The sequence below is a fragment of the Heterocephalus glaber genome, unplaced genomic scaffold, assembly GCF_053883595.1.
Source record: "Heterocephalus glaber isolate CG9 unplaced genomic scaffold, H.glaber_assembly_v1.0 deba00001002, whole genome shotgun sequence".
NCBI lineage: Eukaryota > Metazoa > Chordata > Mammalia > Rodentia > Bathyergidae > Heterocephalus > Heterocephalus glaber.
The window spans coordinates 545,951-571,307 of NW_028258178.1; the positions used below are offsets into that span (position 1 = coordinate 545,951).

Sequence of the window (25,357 nt, forward strand, 5' to 3'; positions counted from 1 at the left end):
TTCCTTTGTACATCCGCCCCACCCCCAAAAACACAGAGACCAGCAGTTTGCACTCAGTGTATTTGCATAAGGCCTGGAGGGAAACAGCAGAAGAGTGGAAGGCTGAGCTCACTGACAGCAGAAATCCCATTTCTGAAAAATAGAAAAGGAAAACGGTGAAGAGAAAACGGTGGTCACACCACAATGGATCTAGTGGTTTTCACTGTAGCTTCAGAGGCCAAGTTTGACCACGCAAGAACTATGTAGAGTAGCCAAGCACCCTCTAGCCTTTGCACCTCCCAACTAGACTGGTTTTGGAAATCTCTCTCCATTTTAAGGGTGACAAAACTGAGGCCTAAGAATTGTCTCAGCACAGACCCGAAGGCCAGTGGAGAGCCAAGAATAGGGGCCTCTTTGCCTGTCATCACAAGCCATGTATCTTCCTTCCCTCCAGAACCCAGCCACCCTCCAGGACACTTACATCTGTCTTCACATCAATTTTGCCAGGTTTCAGAGTCTGGCCTTCTCGAACAATGCTACTGGGGAAATAGCCTAGGTGAGCCGGCAGGTCTGCGTAGTAATCTCCCTGAACCTGGGGAAGAGGAGTTAAAAGCCAGGTCTGGGAAGATGGCAAGATCATTCTTTCTCAAGGTCCCCGAACTGTCTCCTCTCCTGGATCTCCATGCCTAGCTCCATCCTTGTCATTCAAATCTCAGCTTATCACCTGCTCAGAGACCCTCCTTAAGCACTCCATTAATTACCCACATTTGCCTGGTATGCATGAGACCCTGAGTTCAATCCCAGCCCTGCCAAGAAATAAAATAAAATAACCTAGCTACTCTATATTAAAGCTCAGGGAAGCATATATTTGCTCATGTTTGAGTTGTTACCGGAGTCTGAACCCAAGGTGTTTCCAGTGAGCTACATCCCCGGCCCTCTTTAAAAATTTTGAGTCAGGGTCTTGCTAAATTGTCAAGGTTAGGTTCAAACTTTTGATCCTCCTGCCTCCAGCCTCTCAGGCCTCAGTCTCTTAAGAGTGCTGGAATTCCAGGCATGAACCATTATACCCAATTTACTTGCTATTATTTTTGATGGCTATTATTGCTTGTCTACCTCCATTAGAATAAAAGGGATCATTTGCTCTCTTATTCTCAATGTCTAAAAAAGAACTTGGTACCAAGTTGCCCTTTACTAAACAAAATAAAAATTAGGTCACAAAATAGTCCCTCCTCCAAATATCACTATTTCAGTTTACCCCCCTCCAATTCCCATTCAGGGCCAAAACAAGTTTACTCTCACCAGTGCCCCATATCTTTCCCTTTTTCCCTCTCCCATGACTCACACTGCCTCCCCAGAAGAACCTCCCTCGGCCCTTCAGCTTGGAGAAGACATACACAATTTGGCCCCTATGTATGGTCAGGAAACGGCAGTCCGGAGCCACATAGTCTTGAAGGGCCACAGCCATTGAAATGGGGTCTGCAGAAGTAATAAAAGGGAAGGACAGCACCCCACACACCAACCAGCAAACCCCAGCCCCCAGCTCCCCTCTTACGACTGCATTCCGCATCAGCACACAGCTTCCGGTCAGCCAGCTTGGGCATGAGGCAGCATGCCCCACTAGGGCCTGGGAGAGCAGACAACAAAACAATGGCACCAAGGAGCACTGGGGACCACACCATCATGGACTGTGAGCAAGAATGACCAAGTGTGGAATGGGGTCTCATTTCCTCCTGCTCCCTCTCTCCAGAGGCACAAGGAAACCTGTGTTCTCTTGTCTCCACCCTACACCAGTCCCAAATTTCGCCCACACCATCTAGAGGCTGCTATCCAGCCAGAACCATTTCAAGGACAGGGTGAGGTCCATCTGTCCAAGAAAATACACAGATAGACCCAGGGCAACCCAAGCCGCTCCAAGGGACAGCTACCCACTCAACAATCAGAGCCCAGGACAGACAGTTTGAGATATGTGATTCCATCTTCTCTGGAGTCAGCTTAGGTATTCAGAGGACTCCATTCTCCCCTCCTGGGACAGAACCAGAGGAGCTGGTATGGAAAACCACCCTGGAATTTCCTGTGCTGAGGGACAGAACAAGGCAGCCTTTTGATTACCAAAACTGCCCCAGCTCTCAGGTACTGGTGAATATTACATGTTAGGCCTTAGGATAGGGAATGTCCCAGCTCACTATTCACCACCACCACCACCCCGCCCCGGGCCACTTCCTGAGGGATGACGTGCAGTAAACTATGCCTCCCTCCTCTCATAGCTTCACCTTCCTCATGTGCAAAATGAGGGCAATAATGAAGGCACATAGTTACAGTGCATTCACTAAGATCTTTATTCTATTAATTCACATGGATACTCTTCATCACCTTAGAAGCAGCTATTAAATAAATTGAAGGGCCAGGTCCAATGGTGCATACTTGTAACCCCGGCACTCAGGAAGCTGAGGTAGGAAGATCTCCATCAGTTGGAGGTCAGCCTGGGGTATACAATGAGTTCAGGGTCAACTTGAAGTATATAGCTAGACCCTGCCACACTCCATCCCCCCAAAAAAGAAAAAAAATTCAATGCCAGCCTGAATTACAGTGAGATCCTGCCTTTAAAAATAAATAAAACTTTAGGGCTAGAGGTCCCATTTGACCCAGCTATTCCCCTGCTAGGTAACTTCCCAAAAGAATTAAAAGAATCATACCACAGCGATATATGTGCACCCATGTTTATAGGGGCACAGTTTGCAATAGCTAAAGCTTGGAAACAGCCCAAGTGCCCAACAACTGGAAAATGGATAAAAAAGATGTGGGTTTTTTTATAAAATGGAGTACTACTCAGCCATAAAGAACCAGAAATTAGAGACATTTATACCTAAATGGATGCACACTGAGGCCAGACTCTTAAGTGAAATAAATAGGACACACATGTAAATACAGAAGTTTCTCTAGTGTGAGAAACTGAAAGTGTAAATAAGGATTAAAATGATTAAAACGAATAACTGATAATTTGAAATAGGAAGAAAAGGTACAAAGGGGTAGGGTGGTAGGAGGGGAAGGAAAAAGGAAAGAAGAGAAAGGAAACATTATGAGAAAAGAAAAAAATGGAAACAAAGTCTATGTAAATAGGGAAGGGTGGAGGGGGGGTGAAGGGCGCACAGGTAATGGGGAAAAAATAAGAACCAAAATACATAATGTACAGGTACAAGCACCCAATGATAAATGTAAACGTATTGTATACCTTAAATGTACCAATAAAAGAATTTAAGGAAAAAATAAATAAAACTTTAAAAAATTATATCAAGACCTAAGAGAGGTATCAACCAGTCACTATGTGGACTTTATTTAGCTTCTGACAGTATACAGATTTATGTATACCAATTTTGAAAAGCTCAACACTGATCAGGTATCTAGTGGTGTTTAAAAACTATTCTGAGCCAGGCATGGTGGCACATGCCTGTAATCCCAGCACTTGGGGGGCTGAGGCAGGAAAACTGCTGTGCGTTGGAGCCCAGACTGGATACATAGCAAGACCCTGTCTTAAAAAACAAAACAAAATAAAACAATTTTGAGCTGAGTGTGGTAGTACCTGCTGATAATCCCAGCATACTGGGAGGCTGAGGCAGGAAGATAGCAAATCAATCCCAGCCTGGGCAACTTAAAAGAGACATAAGAAGCTGTCTCAAAATAAAATATTAAAGGGCTGAGTTTGTAACTCAGTGCAAAGGCCCTGAGTTCAACGCCCAGTACTGGAAAAAAGAAATTTTCTTGGCCAAGCAAAGTGGTAGTCTGCCTGTAATCCCAGCAACTCAGGAGGCTGAGGAAGGAGCCCAGCCCTAGCAACTTGATGAGATCCTATTTCAAAAGTTAAAAAAAAAGGGGTCCGGGGATTTAGCTCAATGGTTCTGCCGCCTGCCTCCCAAGCAGAAGGACCTGAGTTCAATCCCAGGTACCAAAAAAAAAAAAAAAGTAGAATGGACTGGGGATGTAACTCAGTGTAGAGGGCTTGCCTAGCATACACAAAATCCTGGGTTTAATCCCTAGTGCCCCCCCAAAAAACATTTTCAATCCTATTTAGACATAATTATGGTGTTGTGGTTTCTATAGTTTAGAAAAATAGAACTGGAAAGAAAGAAAACTAGAGCTTAGCTCTATACCAGATGTCTGCTATTTGCTTCAAAATAATTTGAAAAGTTGGAGAAATAAAATGAGTGAATGCTTGAAAAACTGGCCACAAGGTGAAAAGTGAAGTTGGAAGAAGGCAATATAGGGGTCAGTGTGCTGCTGTCTTTTTTCATAGAAGTTTGAACTTCCCACTTTAAACATTTTTAAAAAATTATTTTATACATACTATGCTAGTCACTGATCTAGGCATGGGAGATTCACCAAGGAATAAAAATTGAAGGCCTCTGACTGGGTGTGGTGGCACACGCCTGTAATCCCAGTACTGGAGAGGCTGAAGAAAGAGGATTGTCAGTTCGAGGCCAGCCTGACCTACACAGTAAGTTCAAGGATACCCTGAATTACACAGTGAGACTCTTATCTCAAAAAACAAAACAAAACAAAAAAAATTGAAGGCCTCTGGTGGGGAAGATAATCAGTAAAAAAAAAAAAAAAAAAAAATATCACATACAGGCCAGGGATTTAGCTCAGTGGCACCTTGCCTGCCTCGCAAGCATAAGGTCCTGAGTTTGATGCCTGGTACAAAAAAAAAAAAAAATCACATATATGAGATAGTGTGTTAAGTATTAGAAAAGAGGCTGGGCATGGTTGCGCACACCTGTAATCCCAGCACTCTCGAGACTGAGACAGAAGGATCACTATGAGTTTGAGGCCAACCTGGGCTACATAGTGAGTTCAAGACCAGCCTGAACTACATGTCTCAAAAAACCAAGAAAAGAAAAAGAAAACACACTCAATAATTATCTGTGGGGACTGTGGCGCCCCTACTGTTGAAGAAGTCATGTTAAAGAAATGAGTTCATTTCCCGAAGCCCGACATACTTACCCATCTCTATAAAATTATTCCAAAATGTAGGAGCTTAAAACCAAATTATCAGCATTTGTGTGGAAACCTGGATCCAGCTGAGTGCCTTTGGCTCAGGGTCTCCTACCTGGCTCCGATCAACTTGTCATCCAGGGTTGCAGTCTCATCTGAAGGCTGCAGAGGGAAAGGATGTGCTTTCAAATACTCAGGCACCTGCTGAAGGACTCAGTTGCTTGGCAAACAGGACCCTGGGCCTCTGACCTCACTGCCTGTGGGCTGGAGGCTTCTCTCAGCTTCTTGCCCCATGTATCTTCATAAACAGCAACAGGGAGCTGGCTCCACCAAAGCAAGAAATAAGCCAGTCTTTGTAATACTGTCATTGGAGACATGTCATTTTTGCTGTACAGTACCTCCCATCCATGGTTTCACTTTGTGATTCGTTACCCATGGTCTGAAAATATTAAATGAAAAATTCCTGAAATAAACGACTTGTTCTAAATTACATGCTATTCAGCATAGTGTGATGAAATCTTGCCCCATCCCACTCGTCTGCCCTAAATAAATTAGCCCTTTGTCCAGTGTACACACACTGTATATAGCACCTGAACGTTATTAAGTAGCTATCTCACCAGACTGACTGTGGGTACACCTCAACAGTGTGTTCAGGTCACCTTTATTTAAATGATCCCAGAACATAAGGGTAGTGATGCTGCCAGTTCATATATGCTGAAGAAAGTTATAAAATTTGTTCTTTAAGTGAAAAGGTGAAAGTTTTCAGCTTACTAAGGAAAGAAAACAATTACAGGCTGAGGTTGCTAAGATCAAGAATGAATCCTGTATCTGTGAAATTGTAAAGGAATTTGTGCTGGTTTTGCTGCCACACCTCAAACTGCAGAAGTTCCAGTCTTAACGTGTGACAAATCCTTAGTTAAGATGGAAAAGGCATTTATAAGGCATGGTACTATCTGTGGCTTCAGGCATGCACTAGGGGTCCTGAACATATCACCTGCAGAAGAGGCTGCTGTAGTCATCTGATTATAGTTATCTGGTCACTAGGTCCAGATCATGCTCAAAAAAAGATTTTCTAAGACTGAATACGAGAGGGTGACTTTAGAAGCCATCTTAGAGGCTGCCTGCCATAAACAAATGTCAAGTATGGTACACAGGGTGGCAACAACTTCCAGAGCCCACTGTGTCCCTCTCCCTCCGTACTGCAGCCACACAAGCAGGGCTACCACAAAACAAAATTTTATTATACATGAAGTGAATGATATCCCCTAGAGTCTTCCCTTCTTCCTAGTTCTCAAATACTGAGCTCACTCCCACCCCAGGATTTTGCACTTCCACCAGATGTTCAAAAGGCAGGCTGCTGCAGGTCTTTTGGGGCTCAGCATGAGTCACCTCAGCTCTATACTTTCCTGACCACTCTGTAATGCTGCCTCAGAAAACTCAGGCTCAACTGGGCATGGTGACACTTGAAAGGTTGAGGCAGGGGGATCACTGTGAGTTCAAAGCCAGTCTGGGCTACATAGAGTCTGAGGTCAGCTTGAACTAATGAGACCCTGTCTCAAAAGGACAAAAAAGAAAACTGAGGCTCAGAGTTCAGTCACTTGCCAAGGTCAACACAAAGGACTAGTGGATATTTTGAATTCACATCTCACCTGCAAACTTGCTTCAAATGGAGACTCACATGACAGGACTGTTTTCCACAGCACCCTCCCTCCCAGGAACCTTGACCTCTGGGCTGGCAGGTCAGAACTTTTTTTTTTTCTTTTTTTGGTTCCAGGATCGAACTCAGGACCTTGCCCTTGTGAGGCAGGTGTGGTGACACAGAGCTAAATCCCTGGCCCAAGGTCAGAACTTTTTTGATGGGCAGAGGGTGGACACACACAGGCTTAGGATCAGGAAGGAGTGTCAAGGGCAAAGACCAAGCCAGAGCCGTGCTACAAATCCAGCACCCCCGACAGTAGAAAGGAGCTCCCCTCAAATGCACCTTTTGATAGTCAACTGTTACATCAACTTGAGTAATAAACGCCCAACTGACTAGATCAGCATAGTTCTGGGTGTGGCCAAAGGGGCTTACTAAAGACAGAAGAGCCACCCCTGGGTGAGATTGGCACCAACAGGCTTACACCCTGAATGGAATGAAAAGGGGAAAGAAGGAAGTCTCCCTTCAGTTTCTTTGGAGGAGCTCATCATCACCATCACCTTGGGACTTCTGTCTCCAGGCTTCCAGTTCAGACCCTTCAGCTTCCAAAGGGACTCTGCAGTGAGCTAAAGGTCTACCACCTCCGCAACTAGATCATTCTGCTCTCCGGCACAGACAGCCCTTCTACACTGTTCCACACCTGATTGCAGGCAGCTACTGTAAGCCTACCTTGTAAATATATCTGTTACTCTAGTGAGTCCTGACTGATACTTTCAGAGCTGAGCTCTTCATCACCCATGAAGCCCCACCACTTCACAGCAATTTTGTTCTCCTTAGAACACAGCATTTGAAATTAGCTTGTGTATTTTATTCATCATTACATACTCTATCTGTAGAACAGTATTTAGCACCTAACAGGGACTCAGCAAATATATGCTGAAATTTAAGTGCTTTCCAAGCCCTTGATAGTGTGTATGGGGGGGGGACGGGGACACAGTGAGTGCAAATCTTATCATGCCATTAACAGAGACATTTTTTTTTCTCCGTTTTTTGAGACAGGGTCTCACTTTGTAGCACAGGTTGGCCATGAACTCATGCTGATCTTCCTGCCTCGCCACTGAGACATTCCTCTTTATCCAGGAAGAAAATGAAGCTCAAAGAAGGAATGTCAACTGCCTGTGGGGGAATGGAGTTTCCAAAGTGGAAACCAGGATTGGCTGACCACAGGAGCCACACATCACAGTCACTATGCCTGCAGTGCCCAGTATATAGGTGAGATGTTTCCACTCAACTATCTGTAATAACACTGCATTATTTAGTGAAGATGGCAATCCCTTTCTTCTCTCTTTCACACTATACAGGGAAAAAGGCTCCACTGGGTGCTGTATATCTTCATCACTTCTAACACTGACATTCCTCTTTAACGAAGAGTAAAACAGGAACAAGAGTGGGCTTGGAACCTTAGTAGGAAACAATATCCAGACAGAATGAGGTTTCCCTTAGGGGGCATCCATATACAGTACACAACCTGCCTAACTCTACACGGTAGCCCTAGGTTTCTATTTCCTGCCCTGAATGGCAATTAGAGACAAAATAGAAAATTACCAAAGCAGTAAATGTGGCTTGAGTTTGAACAGTACTACTACACATATATTTTCCCAAGGCTGCAAATTTCAAAGTGCCAAGAGGTCCAAAATCCCAGGATGTGCTGATATAGAGGGAAGGGAACCATGAAAGCAAAGAAATAAAACAGACAAATGATTGTGAAAAAACACACCTCAAAAAACACTTTAATTCCAGCCTAACAGCGCCAGGTGCAATGTCTGGGGACAGACTCTGGGTACAATGCTGTGTGGCGACCACGCATTCACACACGGCTCCAAGAAGGCCCCCAAAGGGGGACTTACCTTAAGGGACTGAGCCAAAGAGGGGAGGGGAGGCCCCAGAACAAAGGCAGGGGTAGACCTGGGGACAAGGCGCTACTTCTTGGCAAAGGAGATCTTCATGGCGTTGTTCTGAGTGATCTTAAAGCCCTGCAGGGCATCACGAGCTGCTCCTGCCTGCACCTCGTTGTCAAACTCCACGAAGGCGATATCATGCCGACCAGGCACCAGGCGGACCTCCTTGAAGCCAGGGAATCTGAGAGAAAGAACAACAGAGTTCAGAGACCCAATGCAGCAACTGTCCCTAGAATTTTGGCTCCCAGTGGGGAGAGGACAGGGATGATGCTGCCCTCCTGACAATGCATAGGTAGGCCCTCCCAACAAGGGACCACCCACCCAAAATATATCTAGTGATAAACTGTAATATAAAAATCTTACCCACCCCTGCAACCACAACCTAGATCAAGACCAAACTCCTATCCTTCCATCACAGCCCACCTCTGCATTCGGAAGCAATCCCTGTATTCACTTTTATTGTTGTTGCTACTGTATAAGATTTTCGGGACAGGGTCTCACTATGTAGTCCTGATTGGGCTTGAACTCCTGATCCTCCCACTTCAGCCTCCAGAGTGCTGGGATTACAGCGTGTGCGACCATACCTGGCTCACTGTGCCCACTTTCGTGACATGTACTTTCCTTAATTTGCTTCTTCTCATTCCTTACCGCCTTCTCCATTATGCAATCCTCATGTTTACTGGGCACCATTTTCCACCCTTATCTTCATAAAATACGTATTGTTTTATGGATATTGTTACACGAGTAAGTTGTTTTTCTACTTTATTCGGTCTCAAAACATTTCCTCTCAGCAATATAAAGAACCATCCAGCCGGGCATGGTGGCATACACCTTTATTCTCAGCACTACAGAGGCTGAGGCAGGAGGATCATTTCTAGCTCGGGGCCAGCCTAGGCTATAGTAGGTTCAATGTCAGCCTGAACTACACAGTGAGACCCTGTCTCAGTAAGTAAGTAAATAAATAATTAATAAATAGGAATTTCTATAGTACATATGATCAGAAGTACAACTACTGAGCACCACCCCCAGACCGCCCAGTCCACCCATTATTTGAAATCACACTGCAGAAGTGTCCCAGGGCTGTAAAGGCCATGGTTATGAGCTCTAGAAGACAGAATGGAAGTGAACAACAGAGAGAGAGCCTCTCTGGGGCTCCTCAATGAAAATTGAAACCCTCAATTTGGCAAAGATTAAAACTAGACCTATATCTCGCACCATGCACTAAACTAAAATCAAAATGGATTAAAGATCTAAATATTAAAATAGAAACTCTGAACCAGTTGGAACAGAGCTTAGGTAGAACCCTTGAAGACATCAGTGTAGGAAAAGATTTTATGAACAAAACCTGTTGCCCATGAACTAGCACAAACAATCAACAAGTGGGATCTCTTCTTATTAAAAGGCTTCTGCACAGCAAGAGAAACCACCAGCAGTGTGAAGAGACAACCCACAATGTGGGAAAATATCTTCACCTGCTCTTCCTCAGACAAAGGTCTACTATCTCAAATCTATAAAGAACTTAAAAAGATCAGACCTCCCAAATTTAAAGACCCAATCCAAAAATGGGCATCTGAAATGAACAGACGTTTCTCAGACGAAGAAGTAGAAATAGCAAAGAAATACATGAAAAAATGTTCAACATCACTGGTCATTCGAGAGATGCAAATGAAAACAATGCTGAGATTCCACTTCACTCCAGAAAAAATGGCTGCTATCATGAAATCAACCAATAACAAATGCTGGCGGGGCTGTGGGGAAAGAGGAACCCTGCTCCACTGTTGGTGGGAGTGTAGACTGGTCCAAGCACTGTGGAAATCAGTATGGAGATACCTCAAAGAACTAGGACTGGAAGTCCCATTTGACCCCGCTATTCCACTGCTGGAGATCTTCCCCAAAGAATTAAAAGAATCATACCACAGTGATATATGTGGACCCATGTTCATAGCAGCACAGTTTGTGACTAGCTAAAACTTGGAAACAGCCCAAATGCCCATCAACTGGAGACTGGATAAAGAAAATGTGGTTTTTTTATAAAATGGAGTACTACTCAGCCATAAAAAATGAGAAATTAGAGACATTTATAGCTAAGTGGATGCACACTGAGGCAATACTCTTAAGTGAAATAAATAGGACACACATGTATAAACACCAAATAGTTTCTCTGGTGTGAGAAACTGAAAGTGTAAATAAGGACTAAATGTATAATAGGCAATGTGAAATAGGAAGAAAAGGGGCAAAGGAAGGGAAGGAAGTGGGAGGGCTAGGGGAAAGGATAGAAGGAAGTGGGATTAATATGAGAAAATGGAAAAATACGAACAAAATCTTTGTAAATAGGGAGGAATGGAGGGGTTGAAGGGAGGGCTGGGCAAGGGTGAAAACTAAGAACCAAGAGAGACTATGTAAAGGTGCAAATTTCCAATGATGAAAGTCATTATATTGTATACCTAAAATGTACCAATGATTAGAATGAATAATTGATAATCCAAAATAGGAAGAAAAGGTCCAAAGGGGTAGGGGTAGTGGGGGGGGCAGGGGAAAGGAAAGAAGGGAAAGGAAAAATGATGAGAAATGGAAATAAAGTCTTTGTAAATAGGGAAGGGTGGAGGAGGTGAAGGGAGGGCTAGGAATGGGGAAAAAATAAGAACCAAGATGCATTATGTAAAGGTACAATTCCCAATGAGAAATGTAATTGTGTTGTATACCTACAATGTACCAATAAAATTATGCCATACACTAAACAAAAAAAAAGAAAAAAAAAAAAAGAAAATTGAAGCCCACTGGGAAAGTGAAGAAAGAGATCTGCAGGGCTGGGGATTTAGCTCAGTGGTTTCGCTGCCTGCTGTACAAGCACAAGGACCCGAGTTCAATCCCCAGTACCCAAAAAAAAAACAAAATTCAGACTTCCAAACATGATATTAAAAAGAAAATCTCTAAAACAATAAAATAAAATAATATCATGAGGGCTGGGGATTTAGCTCAGTGGTTCCACCGCCTGCCTTGCAAGCACAAGGCCCTGAGTTCGATCACCAGTACCAAAAAAAAAAAAAAAAAAAAAAAAAATCAAAGAGACACAGACTGACAGAATGGATGGAGAAACAAACAAACAAAAAACAACAACAACAAAAAAGAAAATCTCTGCAATAAAGGCACACTCGACCACCATGGTTGTTAAGTTGGTGGGATCAGCACCTCCCATAGGAACCCAGACCCACTTTGGGGGAAGGGCAGCTGGAACCTGCAGTAGAACCTTGCAGAGTTCAATCCTCCAGGAGTTCAGGGACCTCAACTTAGCCCTTGCAGCCAGAAATCAGCCTGAATCTCAGTGGACTACAGCTGGCTTGCTAAGACTAATTGACTTAGATCTCCACACTGCTGGCCACGTTGTCTACCGCAATAGCAGAGACATACCCTGAAGGAGGCCCTTTTTTAAAAAAATATTTCTCTCTCCCTTCTTCTTCTGCATTTCTCTCCCTCTTTGTTTCTGTCCTATTTTGGACTGTTTTTCCTGTCTTTCCTTCTCTTGATTGTCATTATTCTTAAAGAAAGGTGAATACACTCTCTAGCTTCCCTATTGCTGTTAGTTTGTTCTGTTCTTGTCTTTGTTCCTTTGCTGTCTTTTCCTCTTGTCTTCAACAGTTTCCCAAAATTTGTGTGATCTGCCTATGGCTTCTAGCCTCACTTCTAACCTTTTCCTCTCCTTCTATCTCTCTATCCCTTCCCCAACTCCTTCTAAGACCTCATCCCAAAGGGTAAATTTGCTATACTGAAGGGTTTATTTACTACATATTTTGGGCTGGTCCTAGATTTTGATCTAGCTCATGTAGTTAAAGGTGACAGATTAATAGCTACCACAAACTGTCATATTCTAACCTGTGTTTGATGCTATTGTTGATGCTGATTGTATCACTTGAGCTAAAGTGTTGTGATTGATCTAATCAGTGTCCTCCCTGGTATAGTAAAAAAAATAGATTGCCTAAGAGTCATTAGAGACTCAAAGCCTAAAGACCAGCTATACCTGGAAGACACCTCTAAGAAGCAATCATTCCATAAGAGTTCTAAATACAAGCAATAAGGATACTCACAATAAGTAATATTGAAGTATCAGCCCAGGAATTAAAAACCAAAAACAGCACACCACCAACAAAAATAGAAATGAGAAGACACCTAAACAAGGTGCAAACCCAGACTTCCAGCTCACCACAGGCAAATTCTGGGGACAACGAAGTAGAAAGATCTGATAATCAACCACCTGGACACCCCGAACTGATAGCATGGAAATAACAAAACAGATGAACAAGGCTCTAGAAAAATTCAAAACAAATAATTTCCCAAATAACTACAGTGATGGTGAGCAGAGATGATTAGACATAATTAGAGACTCTAGAACAAAAACAGATTAAAAAAAATGAGTTCAGGACCCTGATGGAAGCCATGAATGCCCAGCATAGGAAAGAAATGGACACCATGAATACCCAACATAGGAAAGAAATGGAATCCATGAAACAGATTCAAACAGATATCCAGGAGATTAAAAACTCCACTGAAAGTATTCAAAGCCGAATGAGCCAATTTGAAAATAAGTATCAGATCTAAAAGACAGGAGTGTGGTTAGTGACCATGAAAAGAGAGATTTCTTAAAAATAGTAAGAGCCATGAGAAAGCGATCCAGCGGCTGCTAGACGATGCAAAGAAGAATAACAAAAGACTGATAGGAGTCCATGAAAAAGCAGGAGACAGTACAAATGACATAAAAAAATTGTTCACAGAAGTAATGGCAAAAAACTTCCCAAGTAGAAGAAAAGAATTTGACATACATATAAGTGAGGCATGTGGGACTCCAATTAGGCATGATCAAAAAAAATCTGCACCTCAACATTTAATAGCCAAGATCTGAGAAATCCAATAGAAGAACAAAATCCTACAAGCAGTTAAAGAAACAAATCCCATACAAAGGAAACCCCATCAGAATCACAGCAGACTTTTTAACACAAACCCTCGAGACAAGGAGAGCTTGGAGTAAAGTATTTCAAGCCCTACAAGAAAATAACCTCCAACCTAGAGTGTTGTATCCTGCAAAATTATTTTTCAAAAATCGATGGGGAAATCAGATACTTCCACAACAAAAGAACACCGAGAAACTTCATGAATACCAAACCAGCACTCCAAACAATTCTAAACAATATCCTAGAAAAAGACAATGAGGGTCACAACTCCATGAGGCCCAACAGAGCGCAGCGATCAGGAAAGGCAAGAAATTAAAGGGAAAGGGAGAAAAATAAAAAATAAAAGAGCCAACAGCAGGAAAATATCATGACAAGAAGTACAATTACTACATGAACCTACCCAGACCCATACCCTCCAATCCACAGACCCTCTACACATGGCCCCACCTACCCAAGTCCCATCAGCAGGGCACAAGAATTCCTGTATCATCACCTCCCACACATAACACTTTGAACATGCTGTTTTTTGCCAGGTTACCCAGAGCTCAATATCTCACTACTGTTTTAAATAGTCTCTATGTTCCATTTCTCCATTTTTTTTTTCTGTTTGTTTTTTGAGATAGTCTCACTATGTAATTCAGGCTGGCCTTGAACTTACTGGAATTATCCTGCCCCAGCCTCCTGAGTGCTGGATTACAGTGATGTGCCATCATACCTGGCTCACATTTCTCCATTTTAGAGACTGAAAAAATGAGGCTCAAAGCCTGGACCCCACTCACCCAACAAAGGCTCATGAAGGCCAGCATCCCCTAGCCGCAATAACCCTTTCCACCTCACCACATCCCCCACCGGCATGGGCATAGCCACAACTTCCTCCTCCTCCTTCCTTTCACACCTATAGTTACTGTCCCTTCTGCCAAGCCTGAGCTGGCTCAGAGCTCCACCAGCAGAATTTTAAGGCCCATTCCTAAGGTGACATACTCTGGCCACCACTCCCTGGCCCCATCCCAGCCACAGCCCCTACTCACTGGTTGAAAAGCATAGACAACATGAGCTCATTGGTCTCCTCCGGCAGGTTGGTGAGGAACAGGATGTGATTCGGTGGATTCTCTGACAGCTGCCAGAAAAGGAGGGAAGCCCATTAGCAGGAACCTAGCAGATCTAGCTGCTGTCCCCTGCTCAACTTCCCTCCCCGTCCTTGGACTTCTAGCATTTCCATCAGCTCCACATGTTGCCAGGCTACCTGCACTCCCCCACCCTCAGACTATAGGCCACAAGAGATAGACATATGTCTCTTCTGGCCACTGCTGTATTCGAGTGCAAAGCAGGGCCTAGTATACAAGAATGTGCTCAGTAAGGAATGAATCCAGATGCTGGCTAATGCTCCCATCTCACCCCAACCTTCCAGACCTCCTCTCTGGCCCAGGGCTCAACTTCACAGCTATCTGCTCACCTGTAAAGACACTCTGTTGCAGTATCACCTTCTCAGGGCGATACCCAGATCACCCAATCTAGAAGAGGCCACATTAGTCCCTTTCTAATCTCACACTCCATTTACGAGACCATGAGGGGACTAGATACTTACAGGCTGGGCAGGCGGCATCTGCCCTGGCATAAGCTGCTGCGGGGGCATCGCCCCAGGGGGCATCTGGCCTGGTGCAAGGCCTGGAGGCGGGATCATGCCAGGAGGCGGCATGTAAGGCGGCTGGCCCGGCATGTGGTGCATGATGCGGGGTGCCTGAGTCATTGGTGGCATGCCCTATGGAGAGAGGGGACGAGACTGACACACAGCAGGTAGCAGGAGGCAAGGTTCTGATCTCCACAGGAGGCAAAGGAGCAAAGGCCATTAAAGAAAACCCAAGGGGCTGGGGATTTAGCTCAGTGGTTCCGCCGCCTGCCTCACAAGTGCAAGGTCCCGAGTTCAATCTCCAGTACCAAAAAAAAAAAAGAGTGCCGGGTAGAGAAAAACAGACCTAGGTTCAAGGGGGTCATGAAATCCAAGACTGTACACACCTGTAACCCCACCACTTGGAGGCTGAGGGAGGAGTATAACTTCAAGCCTAGCCCAGACAAATTAGCAAGACCTTCTTTCAAAAAATAAAAGGCCTGGTTCAAGCCCCAGTACCACCTCCCAAAACAGAAAGTAAAAAAACAAAATTTAAAATATTAAAAATTAGAGTGAGCCGGGGATTTAGTTCAGTGGTTTCGTTGCCTGCTGCACAAGTGCAAGGACCCAAGTTCGATCCCCGGTACCAAAAAAAAAAAAAAAATTAGAGTGTGATCCAACTTTGTTTTAGGTATATGAGTAGACAAAGCCTGGAAAAAAAAATGAAAGCTAAGTTAAAGGCATAGAAATATAAACTAAGACACATATTCTACTTTTGCTTAAAAAGTCAAAAGCTAAACCGGGCAATGTAATGCACACTTGTAATCCCAGCACTCGTGAGGCTGAGGCAAGAAGATCACCGCTAGCTTGAAGCCGAGTTCGGCTACACAGTAAGTTCAAGACCAGGCTGGACTACATGGAGAGACTGATTCTCTCCAAATCAATCAATCAAAAACTAAAGAAAGAGACCCAGAGATCTAGGGAGAACAAAGACAGTGAAGGGTTACTGATACAGCTGAGGGGCAGAGTGCTTGCCTAGCATGCGCAAGTCTCTAGGTTTGATCCTCAGCCCTGCTGGGGTGTAAAAAAGTGGAAGTCAAAGATGGGAAGAGATGGTAGGAGGAGGTGCAGAAAGAAATGGTTGTTGACAAAAAAAGTATATAGACAGTATGATGGCACACAGAATGCCCACAGCCAGAATCCCAATCACATGGGTTAAATGTGGAAGAAAAGATGGACAGAGGAGAGAAGAGGGCTAACAATGAGGAAGCCCAACAGAAATGCAGACACTATCACCAGCTCCAACAAAGTGAGACCCAGTCTGGGAGCCATTAAACTCTTGAGAGTGGGTCCAACTCACTCATCTTTTGTACTTAGCACTCCCTGTTTTCTTCTAGAACCTTTAGTGTCACACTCGACTCTATGAATCAGCTCAAGTTACTTCTATTTTTGAGGTAGAACTAATTTTTATCCTTACAGATCCAATGGCCATCATTAACCTAGGAGAAAAATCAGTCCTAGTACTGTGGTACCTTGATCATACATCAAGTAATGGACATCTGTGGCTGTTTCTACAGTCTCTGTTCTACCCCGCTGTACCATCTTCTTACTCTCATAGCATTAGCACATCACCCTGACTGCTGGAACTTTCTCGTTTCACTCACTGCTGTGGTCTCGATTGCTCCAGCAGTATCTATTATGAGTGCTGCACAGTTTTGCACTTTTTTTGGTATTGGGGATGGAACTCACCACCTTGCTCTTACTGCACACTTTTTGGATTTACTCCTTAGTGCTTCTTTTTCAATATGAGCTCTATTTGCATGTTTCTAATATGTAGAAACAACTGTTTTTCACATTAATTTTGAATCTGACTTTTCCAAAATAAAGTCATTTATTAATCCTAATGGTTAGATTCTCTTAAGATTTCCTACACAGAAGGTTGAGGAAAGAAGCCAGGTGACAGACATAAAGAAAAGACAGACTTTCAGAAACACTAAGCTGGGGGAGAACGGGCATTTTGAGTGGAGACATGACCACCCAGCCGTTCAGCCCCTCATCCCACAAGAGAGACATATCTGTGAGGGAACAATGGAAGGAAGGGATCCTGAATCCCCAGTGAAGAATTCTCCCCACCCTGCCTCCACGGGGTCACACTGAGGGAGGCCTGCTGGTGAAAGGGAAGTGTCTGTGCCCTGGCTTACCGGGACAGGGCCCTGGACAGCTCCCACCACAGGGGCAGCCGCCCCACCCTGCACAGCCTTCTTGGCAGATGGCGTCTCTTGGCTCTTGGGCTTCCTCTTCTCCCGCTTGCGGTCCCGCTCCACAAAAGTACCCTTCATCTTGGCAATAATATCTGAGTCGGTCTTGGCATACTGGATGCGCTATCAAAGAGAGCACAAGGATTACAGGATGGAATTCAGAGCCAAACTGCATGGGTCCAAAAATCAGACCTTACCAGGAAAAGTGTTGGCTTACCATGCATGATGCCCTGGGCTTAGTTCCAATACAAAAGAAAGAAAGGAAAGAAAAGAAAGAAAGGAAAGAAAGGAAAGAAAGGAAGAAAGGAAAGAAAGGAAGAAAGGAAGGAAGGAAGGAAGGAAGAAAGGAAGAAAGAAAGAAAGAAAGAGGGAGAGAGAAAGAAAGAAAAAGAAAGAAAGAAAGAATCAATCACTTGGTTTTAACTTCCTCATGTATCAAGTGGGGATTATGAAATTTCCCATTTCAAAAGATTATTGTGAGGATTAAATGAATTTAAAGTGCTCAGAATGAATTTTGGTACTTTCCAGAGAAGACAAGACTGCCTGAGCATCGGGCCAAAGGCAGAACCCTAAGGAGGCAAAGCTAGCACAGCATTATGCAGAGAAGTTCTATGCAATCTCATTCACTCGGCCCTCTGTGGAGGACCCACTGCTACCTGGCCCCATTCTGGGCTCTGGGAGCACAGTAGCAGCCAGAACAGACAAAAGCCCTGCCAAATGGCACTTACTCTGTGTGGGAGGTATGGTAATGAATAAAGCATGAAATGAGAAGGGGATGTGAAGTGTCGAGAAGTGAATTTTTCAGGTGGCCAGGAAAGGGCTCATGAGGCAACGTTTGTGCAGAAGCACAAAGGGAAGGGTGGAGTGAGCTGTGAGGGCACCTGGGGTAGAGTCTATAGCAAAGGGAACAGCCATGCACAGAGCTAAGGCCTACATAGGGTGTTCCAGAAACAGCAATGAGGCTAAGGGGATGAGTGGGAGGGAGGAGACAAGGTTACAGAAACAGGGGACCTTGGTGAGGACTCTGTCTTTCCTAGGAACCTGAGAGCAGTGTGGAGTGCTGTGAGCAGAAGAGTGATGGGCTGGCTCTCCCTTGTGTCTCAAAAGGTGAACTGTGGTACAGTGTGGAGAATGGAACAGGAATCCAAGTGGGAGAGAACAGGGCACTGCCATCACCCTGATGGCGGAAGGTGGTGGCTAGGACCAGGCCAGCAGCAGGGAGGAATGAGATGCAGGCAGCTAGTAGATATTTTGAAGGTAGGGTGGACAGGACTCTGACAAAATTTACACATACCTAAGTGTTTGATGTGCTCTAAGCAGTTACTGGGGGATAGGGGGATACAAAAAGATTTTTTTTTTTTTTTTGAGACAAGGTCTCACTATGTAGTTTAGGCTAGTCTCAAACTTGTGGTGATCCTCCCTGCCTCAGCTCCCTAAGTCCTGGAATTATAGGCGTGTGCCACCACACCTATCTAAAATTTATGGTTTTTAAACCTCAAAAGTCAATTCCTAGATGCTTGAAAAAGGCATCTGGAAGATGTGGCAATGCCAGACTGCTGTACCCAGAGGTGACAACAGGTAGAAGACAATACTGTCTTCTCTGGAGGGAGGTGACAGGTATCTGGCTATTCCTGGAGGCCCCTGCCTCCCATGTGATCCACCCCAGGGAGTTGATGCAGAAGACATATTCCAATCAGGTGAAACTAAAAACTCGTTGGGGCAATGAGGGAAAAGGCCCAAAGAAAGATCCCTGTCAGCATTCCACCAGGCACTGTAGTTCAGAGCAAAGACACTAGCTACTCCTCACCTCCCACAGCATGCAGGCTCCTGGGCAGCCACCTGGCCTCTGGGAACATCCACAATACATCCTCTTCTCAAACCCTATGGCCCTGCCTGGTCCAGACCCAAATCCTCCCATCTCAATGATCCAGCCTCACCCTGGCAATCCGACCCTAAGCCCCCTCCTCCAATCCACTCTGCTCAACAGCCAGAGGCATCTCCTTAAGCCCTCCCTCGGCTCCCACCACTCTCGATTAAGTCTACTTTCAGGACAACTCCAGCTCCTTAGCCCAATACTTGTCACGCTTGAGGCCATACTCTCCCCAGCACCTCTCCCTATACAACTTTGATAGATTTCCTTCCTCAGTTATAGGCTTTGTTACCTCTGGGCCTCAAGGCACAGTCCCTCTGCCTAAACACTCTGTCTCTCTCCTCCCCCAGCTGAGTCTTCTGCTCTTTCAAGTTTCATTTCATGCAGAAAGCCCTGCTTAAACCTACAAACTGGGTGAGGTGTCTCCCCTAAACTCGCTCAGCTCTCTGTGCCTTCCCTTGTCCCAGTCCAGACACCCCAGGCCTGTACCTCCCCATCCTGGTCCCAACCTCTCTGCCTGTCCTTCCCCATAGGACTATGGGTCTGGAAGGGAAGGGCTTGGGGATCATTTAGTCACTGGGTGTCTCCACACCCCTCATTCAAGAAAAAGTAAATACCAAGGAAGAGCAAGATAAAATACCATCTTTAGTATATTAGACTACAGCTGACAAGAGGTTCAGGCCCATCCATTCTCCTGTAGCACACGCACACACAAAGGTGCACACATCCACAATCTCCACACCCACAATGCTCACCATGGGCTTGTCGTAGAAGGGGAAACCTTGCATGGAGCGCAGGGCGTTGGTGGCGCTGCTGACCTCCTTAAAGATGACAAAGGCCTGGCCCCTCATCTTCAGGCTCCGTGATACCAGGATATCCAAGATCTGGCCAAACTGGGAGAAGATGGCATACAGGGACTTCTTCAGCTCTGCAGTTGAGGAAAGAAAAGACCAATGGTGTTCAGAAGCTTTGGCACCACATCAGGGACTTAAGGTCCTGTTTTCAGAGGAAGTAAACTCCAGATAAGAGGCCATCAATCCCAGAATTTAGCTCAATGTGACACCATGCCTGCACTGGAGTGCAAGGTCCTAAGTTCAACCCCCCCACCCCCGGGGTGGGGAGGTGGGGGACGCACCAGCCAAGCAACAGTACCCAGAATGACACAAGTCAGTAATCTCTCAAGATTCTACAACAATGGGAACAGGCAGGAACTACTCAAATGGTCAAGTGTACTCTTCTACAAGACACAGACAGTCACAGTACCTGCCCACAAAACCGATATAGGAGGAACATAAGTACCTATACACAAAGGGCTCAGAATAGCACCTGCCGCATAGTAAGTGCTTAATACACACAAGTACTTTTGTTGTTTTTGAGATGGGGGTCTCACTAGGTAGCCCAGGCTGGCTGCCAACTTGTAATCCTCCTGTCTCAGTCTCCTGAGGACCTGGGATTACTGATGGTACACGACTTAACACTTCTTTCACTGCATATTGACACAGGGTTGATTAATGTGGTCCTAGCAGATTTTCCCAACCTTGTCTTTGCCTACACTCCACCTCCATCCCCAGCCACAATGGGACTGTACTCCTTTCTCAAGCCCAACACACCAATTCTGCCTCTAGGACCTGGACTATCCTCCTCCTGATGTTAACCTGGCTGCCTCCTTCTAGTCACTCAGGTCTCAGCAGATATGCTGTCATGCCAAGAGTTTCTCTGACCATCATGTCTGTATGTCCCCCCATGTCCTCACCCTACTGCCTTTTCTTCATTACACTTCATCTTCCAACGTCATATGCTTACATACCATCTATCCTTAGGAGCTGTAAGTCCACCTGATTTGTTCACCGCAGTCTCCCCATGCCTAGTGCAGATTCCAGCACACATGCAACCCTCCAAACATTGAAGAATAAAAACATGGAAGTGCTTTATGAAAAAAACCTCACTAAATCCTCACAACAATCCAGTGGTGGCATCACTTGTGGTCCCATTTTTACACTAAGACAGAAATGGGCTCTCAGAGAATTTGTCTGATCTACAGAGGAGCATTCTGAGGGTGCTGGGAAGGACACGTCAGAACCAGCTCTACAACCTAAGTCTTTCTGAACCCTGGACCACTATAAACTATCAGTAAACAGCCTCATTTGACACTAAGTGGGATTCAAGCTAAACGAAGGATCCCTCTAACAATCAAGGCCTGAAAAGGGTACCAACAGTTTATACAAAGAAGACTACATAGCAAAACCGTCTCAAAAAACAAAAACAGAAGGTGGCTGAGATGCAGGTGCTTGATGAATGAGACAGTACTACAAAAAGGAAAGAAAAAAAAAAAAAAACGGAGGGCTGGGGATTTAGCTCAGTGGTTCCACCACCTGCCCTGCAGGCGCAAGGACGGGAGTTCAATCCCCGTACCAAAAAAAGGAAAGAAAATGGATGTGAAGGTAATCTGGCCACAACATCTGTCACCCCCCATTGATCACCAGGGATGATTCAGTTAAGTTGGTTGGCTAGGTGGGTGTCCCCTTTCACCCTCCCGAAGCTGTGTGCTGGGCTGAAGAGGAAGATGGAGGAGGACCATTTCCTTGATCAAGGTATGCAAGTAGCTGCACTTCCCTGCTAGAACCTCCAAACAAGCTCTCAAAAAAAGAAAATGTGGGCTGGGGATTTAGCTCAGTGGTTCCACTGCCTGCCTCGAAAGTGCAAGGGCCTGAGTTTGATCCCTAGTACCGAAAAAAAAAAAAAAAAAAAGAAAAGAAAGAAAATGTATGTATGTGTTGACTAGGGGGATGAGGGTCAAGGTGTTTTGAAGCAATTAGCCAGCAATTCTGGTGTGAACATATCTCGTTTTTTCCTCCATGTCCCTCTCCATCAAATCCAGTCCAGATCTCAGTCATTCCCTTGGGTTTTGGACCTTCCCCCTCACTTTGCAGCCTCCCCTCCTGCCCACTCAAAGACATTCCAAAAGGGACACAGTCAGGACAGGGGAGCAGCATGGCTTCCCAACACCCTCAGAACAAAGTTCCATGCCCTCCCAGGCCCATGAGGCCCCATGAGCCACCAGTGTTCTGCTCATTGGAAGCTTCACCATTTATAGGCCTCAAGGCCTTGGGCCCACCAAACCACTTAAGAGTTCCCAAAACACCCCATGCTCTTCTACCCCTGGACATTTGTACATGCTAGCCCAAATAAGAACAATTTCTTCCCAGGCGAAATGGTACATGCCTATAATCCCAGCAACTGGGAGGGCCAAGGCAGGAGGATCACAAGTTTGAGATCAACCTGGGCAATTGAGCAAAAGCCTATCTCAAAAAATAAAAAGGACTGGAGACGTAGCTCAGTGGGCGAGTGCTAGCAAGGCCCTGGGTTCAATCCCCAGAACTTCAAAAAAAATATAAGAAAAATACAGTCAGGTGTGGTGGCGCACACCAAAAATCCCAGCACTTGGATCACCAGGAGTTCAAGGCCATCCTGGGCTACAATGTGAGACCCTGTCTCAAAAAAACCTCTTCTACTTCAGAACATAAATATGGAATTAATGCTTCTTCTGCTCAGAAGGGTTTTCCGAAATGTCTCTTTTCTATCAAATCCAATCAATCTGTCTTTCTAGACTCCCAGCTGCAGTGTGGCTACTCGGCCTGTGCTTCCCCCACCACATCCCTGACTACTCTGGGCTGCTCTACTCTGTCTGGCAGTGCAGGACCAGGGCTCTGTCATCAGTGTGTGTCCATGGCACTATCCAACTCTGGCTAGACACCACACTTTAAAACCACATGCACAATTTACATTCCTGCTCTTGTTTTCTTCAACAGCAACTTAACTAGAAACCTCAAACTTAATCCCAACAAGCTCCTTTGGTTCTCCTGACAGTTTTCCTGAGGTGGTAAAAAGAACTAACTTTCATTCAGCCCTCACTAATTGCTGGGTCCCATAAAAAGCACCACATGGAGGTTTAGCTAATCTGAACCCCCCCACACACACACACCTGTAATCCTAAACTCAGGAGACTAAGGCAGGAGGATCACCTTGCGTTTGAGGCCAGCTTGGCCTCAAATAATGAATTCAACATAATGAATTCAAGTGCAGCATGAACTACACAGCAGAACCCTATCTTTTTTTTTCTTTTTTAATTAATTTTATTGGTACATTTTAGGTATACATTATGATCATGTTCATCATTGGGAATTTGTGCCTGTGTATGATATATGCAGGACCCTATCTTGAGAAAAAAAAAAAAAAGATGTGTGTGTGGGATTATGACTTTGCCCAGTTTTCAGATACAGAAAATTAGGTTCAGTAAAGGTGATAAACTACTCAAGAAAATGGAAGTCTTTCTGATTTCAAAAATTGAATTTTGGGTGTGTATAGCGACATCCATCCCAAGAATTGAGGGGGGGGGCTATCTTTTTTGCAGTATTAGGGACTAGACCAGAGTCGCACAGAGCTACACTCCCAGCCCTTTTTATCTATTTATTTTTTGGTACCCAGGATCAAACTTGGGACCTTGTGCTTGCGAGGCACACAGTGGAATCACTGAGCTAAATCTGCAGCCCCAGCCCTTTCTATTTTTGAGACAAAGTCTTGCTAAATTGCCCAGGCTAATATGGAACTTGGGATACTCATGTCACAGCCTTCCAAGTAGCTGAGCTTACAGGCATGGTCCAAAGAATTAATTGAGTTCTTAACCCGAATTTCGTATCTGTGATCTCGATCACTCTGTGACCGGCTCTGTGACCGGCTCTGTGACCTTGAGCAAATTACATCACCTGAGCCTCAAATTTCCTAGTCTCAGAAATGGGAAAAACAATAGCATCCCCCTGCAGGTTTGTGAGAATTAAATATAATCAAGATTTATGAAAGTGCATAAATCATCAGGCCGGGGATTTAGCTCAGTGGTGCTACCGCCTACCTTGAAAGCACAAGATCCTGAGTTTGATCCCCGGTACCAAAACAAGGTGCATAAATCTGCCCCAGGTAGTGTGTTAACCACCTAATTGCTACTAGTGTACATTTCCATTATGGGCTGACCATTGACTACACTGCAATGACGAAGTCAGGTTCGAGTTTCTGGCCTGACAGAATGACTGGGCTTGATGGGGAGAGATCTAGGAACGGTTCCTAGAGAAGAGGTTCTGTGAACTAAAACCCTGAAGGATTACTGTATCAACAGAAACCAGATTAAAGAAGGGGTGTAAAATGAACTAAGGGCGTGCTGAACACATAGGAAACCGTATGTACAAAGGCCAAGGAATTAACTAGCAGTTTGGCTGGACAGGGCTGAGAAAAAGAGGATATATATTGGAGGTAGAAAGGGGCTTCATGCAGGGCAATCAAGAATCCAGACTATCCCCCAAACTCACCATCTTTCTTGATCTTCTCATTGAGGTTGTTGATATAAATAGTGTGGTTGGGGCGGGTCTCGGGAACGGCCATGGTAGGGCTTAAAAGTGGAAAAAGACTTCAGCCGAGTTTCTCCAAATCTCCTGTTCCAACCCTGGACCGGCTTAACTCAAGGATTTTCCTTCCAAGAGAAGGTCTGGTTAACACCAGAGTTTGGGGCGGGAGGTGCAGTTTGGGCAACAAAGCGTGCGTAGGTTCCCCGGTCTCCCTCCCGCGTGCTAAGAGAAATCCACAGCTTACTACAAGTCCCAGAATGCCCTACGCGGCCCAGTAGGCGGGACGTCCCCAATGGCGAGCTCATTGGCCCTCCCGCCCAAAGAGAGGGCGAGAGTGAGAAAAAAACCCGGATGTGAGAGCCACTTAAGAAAGCAAATTTAGGGCACCCCAACCTTGCACAGCAATAAAATCTCACCATACGTGCCACGGGAAGCCCCGACTCCATGTATGATGCTCTGCCCACCTTCCCGTCACCAACAGCCGCCTAAACCTGAGATAACTTACCAAGAGGGCCGCAAGCCCAGCGAGTACGCCCAGCGAAGTTCTTCAAACCAGACCAAGATGCTTCTTTTCCCGGCCCCACCTTTATCTTCCTGCAACCCAATCCCCGCACGGATATTAGGTAGGTCGACCAGTCAGAGTAAGTTTAGTCCTGGGCCGAAAGCTTACCAATCAAAACGACACTTGGATTCCCGCCTCAGCGGTAAGAACCCGCCCCATTGATCAC

The 25,357-nt window shown here is 45.1% G+C and overlaps 2 protein-coding genes across 8 annotated transcripts; both read right to left on the reverse strand.

Moving 5' to 3' along the window:
* Positions 1 to 43: 43 nt before the first annotated feature.
* Mia (MIA SH3 domain containing) lies at positions 44 to 5,119 on the reverse strand. 4 transcript variants are annotated; one of them, XM_021251733.2, is made up of 5 exons: positions 4,975 to 5,104; positions 1,532 to 1,603; positions 1,322 to 1,455; positions 461 to 571; positions 44 to 132 (listed from the first exon to the last, which is right to left on the reverse strand). In XM_021251733.2, exons 1-5 carry the CDS (start codon positions 4,976 to 4,978, stop codon positions 109 to 111), a joined length of 345 nt encoding a protein of 114 aa, XP_021107392.1. In that variant the 5' UTR covers positions 4,979 to 5,104; the 3' UTR covers positions 44 to 108. The 4 variants fall into 4 exon arrangements, with proteins under 4 accessions (XP_021107392.1, XP_087065355.1, XP_087065356.1 ...); XM_087209229.1 differs by lacking the exon at positions 4,975 to 5,104 and adding an exon at positions 2,350 to 2,428; XM_087209230.1 differs by lacking the exon at positions 1,532 to 1,603 and having other exon boundaries at positions 4,975 to 5,119.
* Positions 4,975 to 25,320, reverse strand: Snrpa (small nuclear ribonucleoprotein polypeptide A). Of its 4 annotated transcripts, none has more exons than XR_002391992.2 (7): positions 24,594 to 24,880; positions 19,992 to 20,164; positions 17,310 to 17,489; positions 15,088 to 15,261; positions 14,531 to 14,619; positions 8,509 to 8,740; positions 4,975 to 5,127 (listed from the first exon to the last, which is right to left on the reverse strand). XR_002391992.2 is itself a non-coding variant. In XM_004874221.4 (7 exons), exons 2-7 carry the CDS (start codon positions 24,664 to 24,666, stop codon positions 8,581 to 8,583), a joined length of 849 nt encoding a protein of 282 aa, XP_004874278.1. In that variant the 5' UTR covers positions 24,667 to 24,673; positions 25,135 to 25,320; the 3' UTR covers positions 8,363 to 8,580. The 4 variants fall into 4 exon arrangements, 2 of the variants coding, with proteins under 2 accessions (XP_004874278.1, XP_021107390.1); XR_015450532.1 differs by lacking the exon at positions 4,975 to 5,127 and adding an exon at positions 5,217 to 5,404; XM_004874221.4 differs by lacking the exon at positions 4,975 to 5,127 and adding an exon at positions 25,135 to 25,320 and having other exon boundaries at positions 8,363 to 8,740; positions 24,594 to 24,673.
* Positions 25,321 to 25,357: the final 37 nt, after the last annotated feature.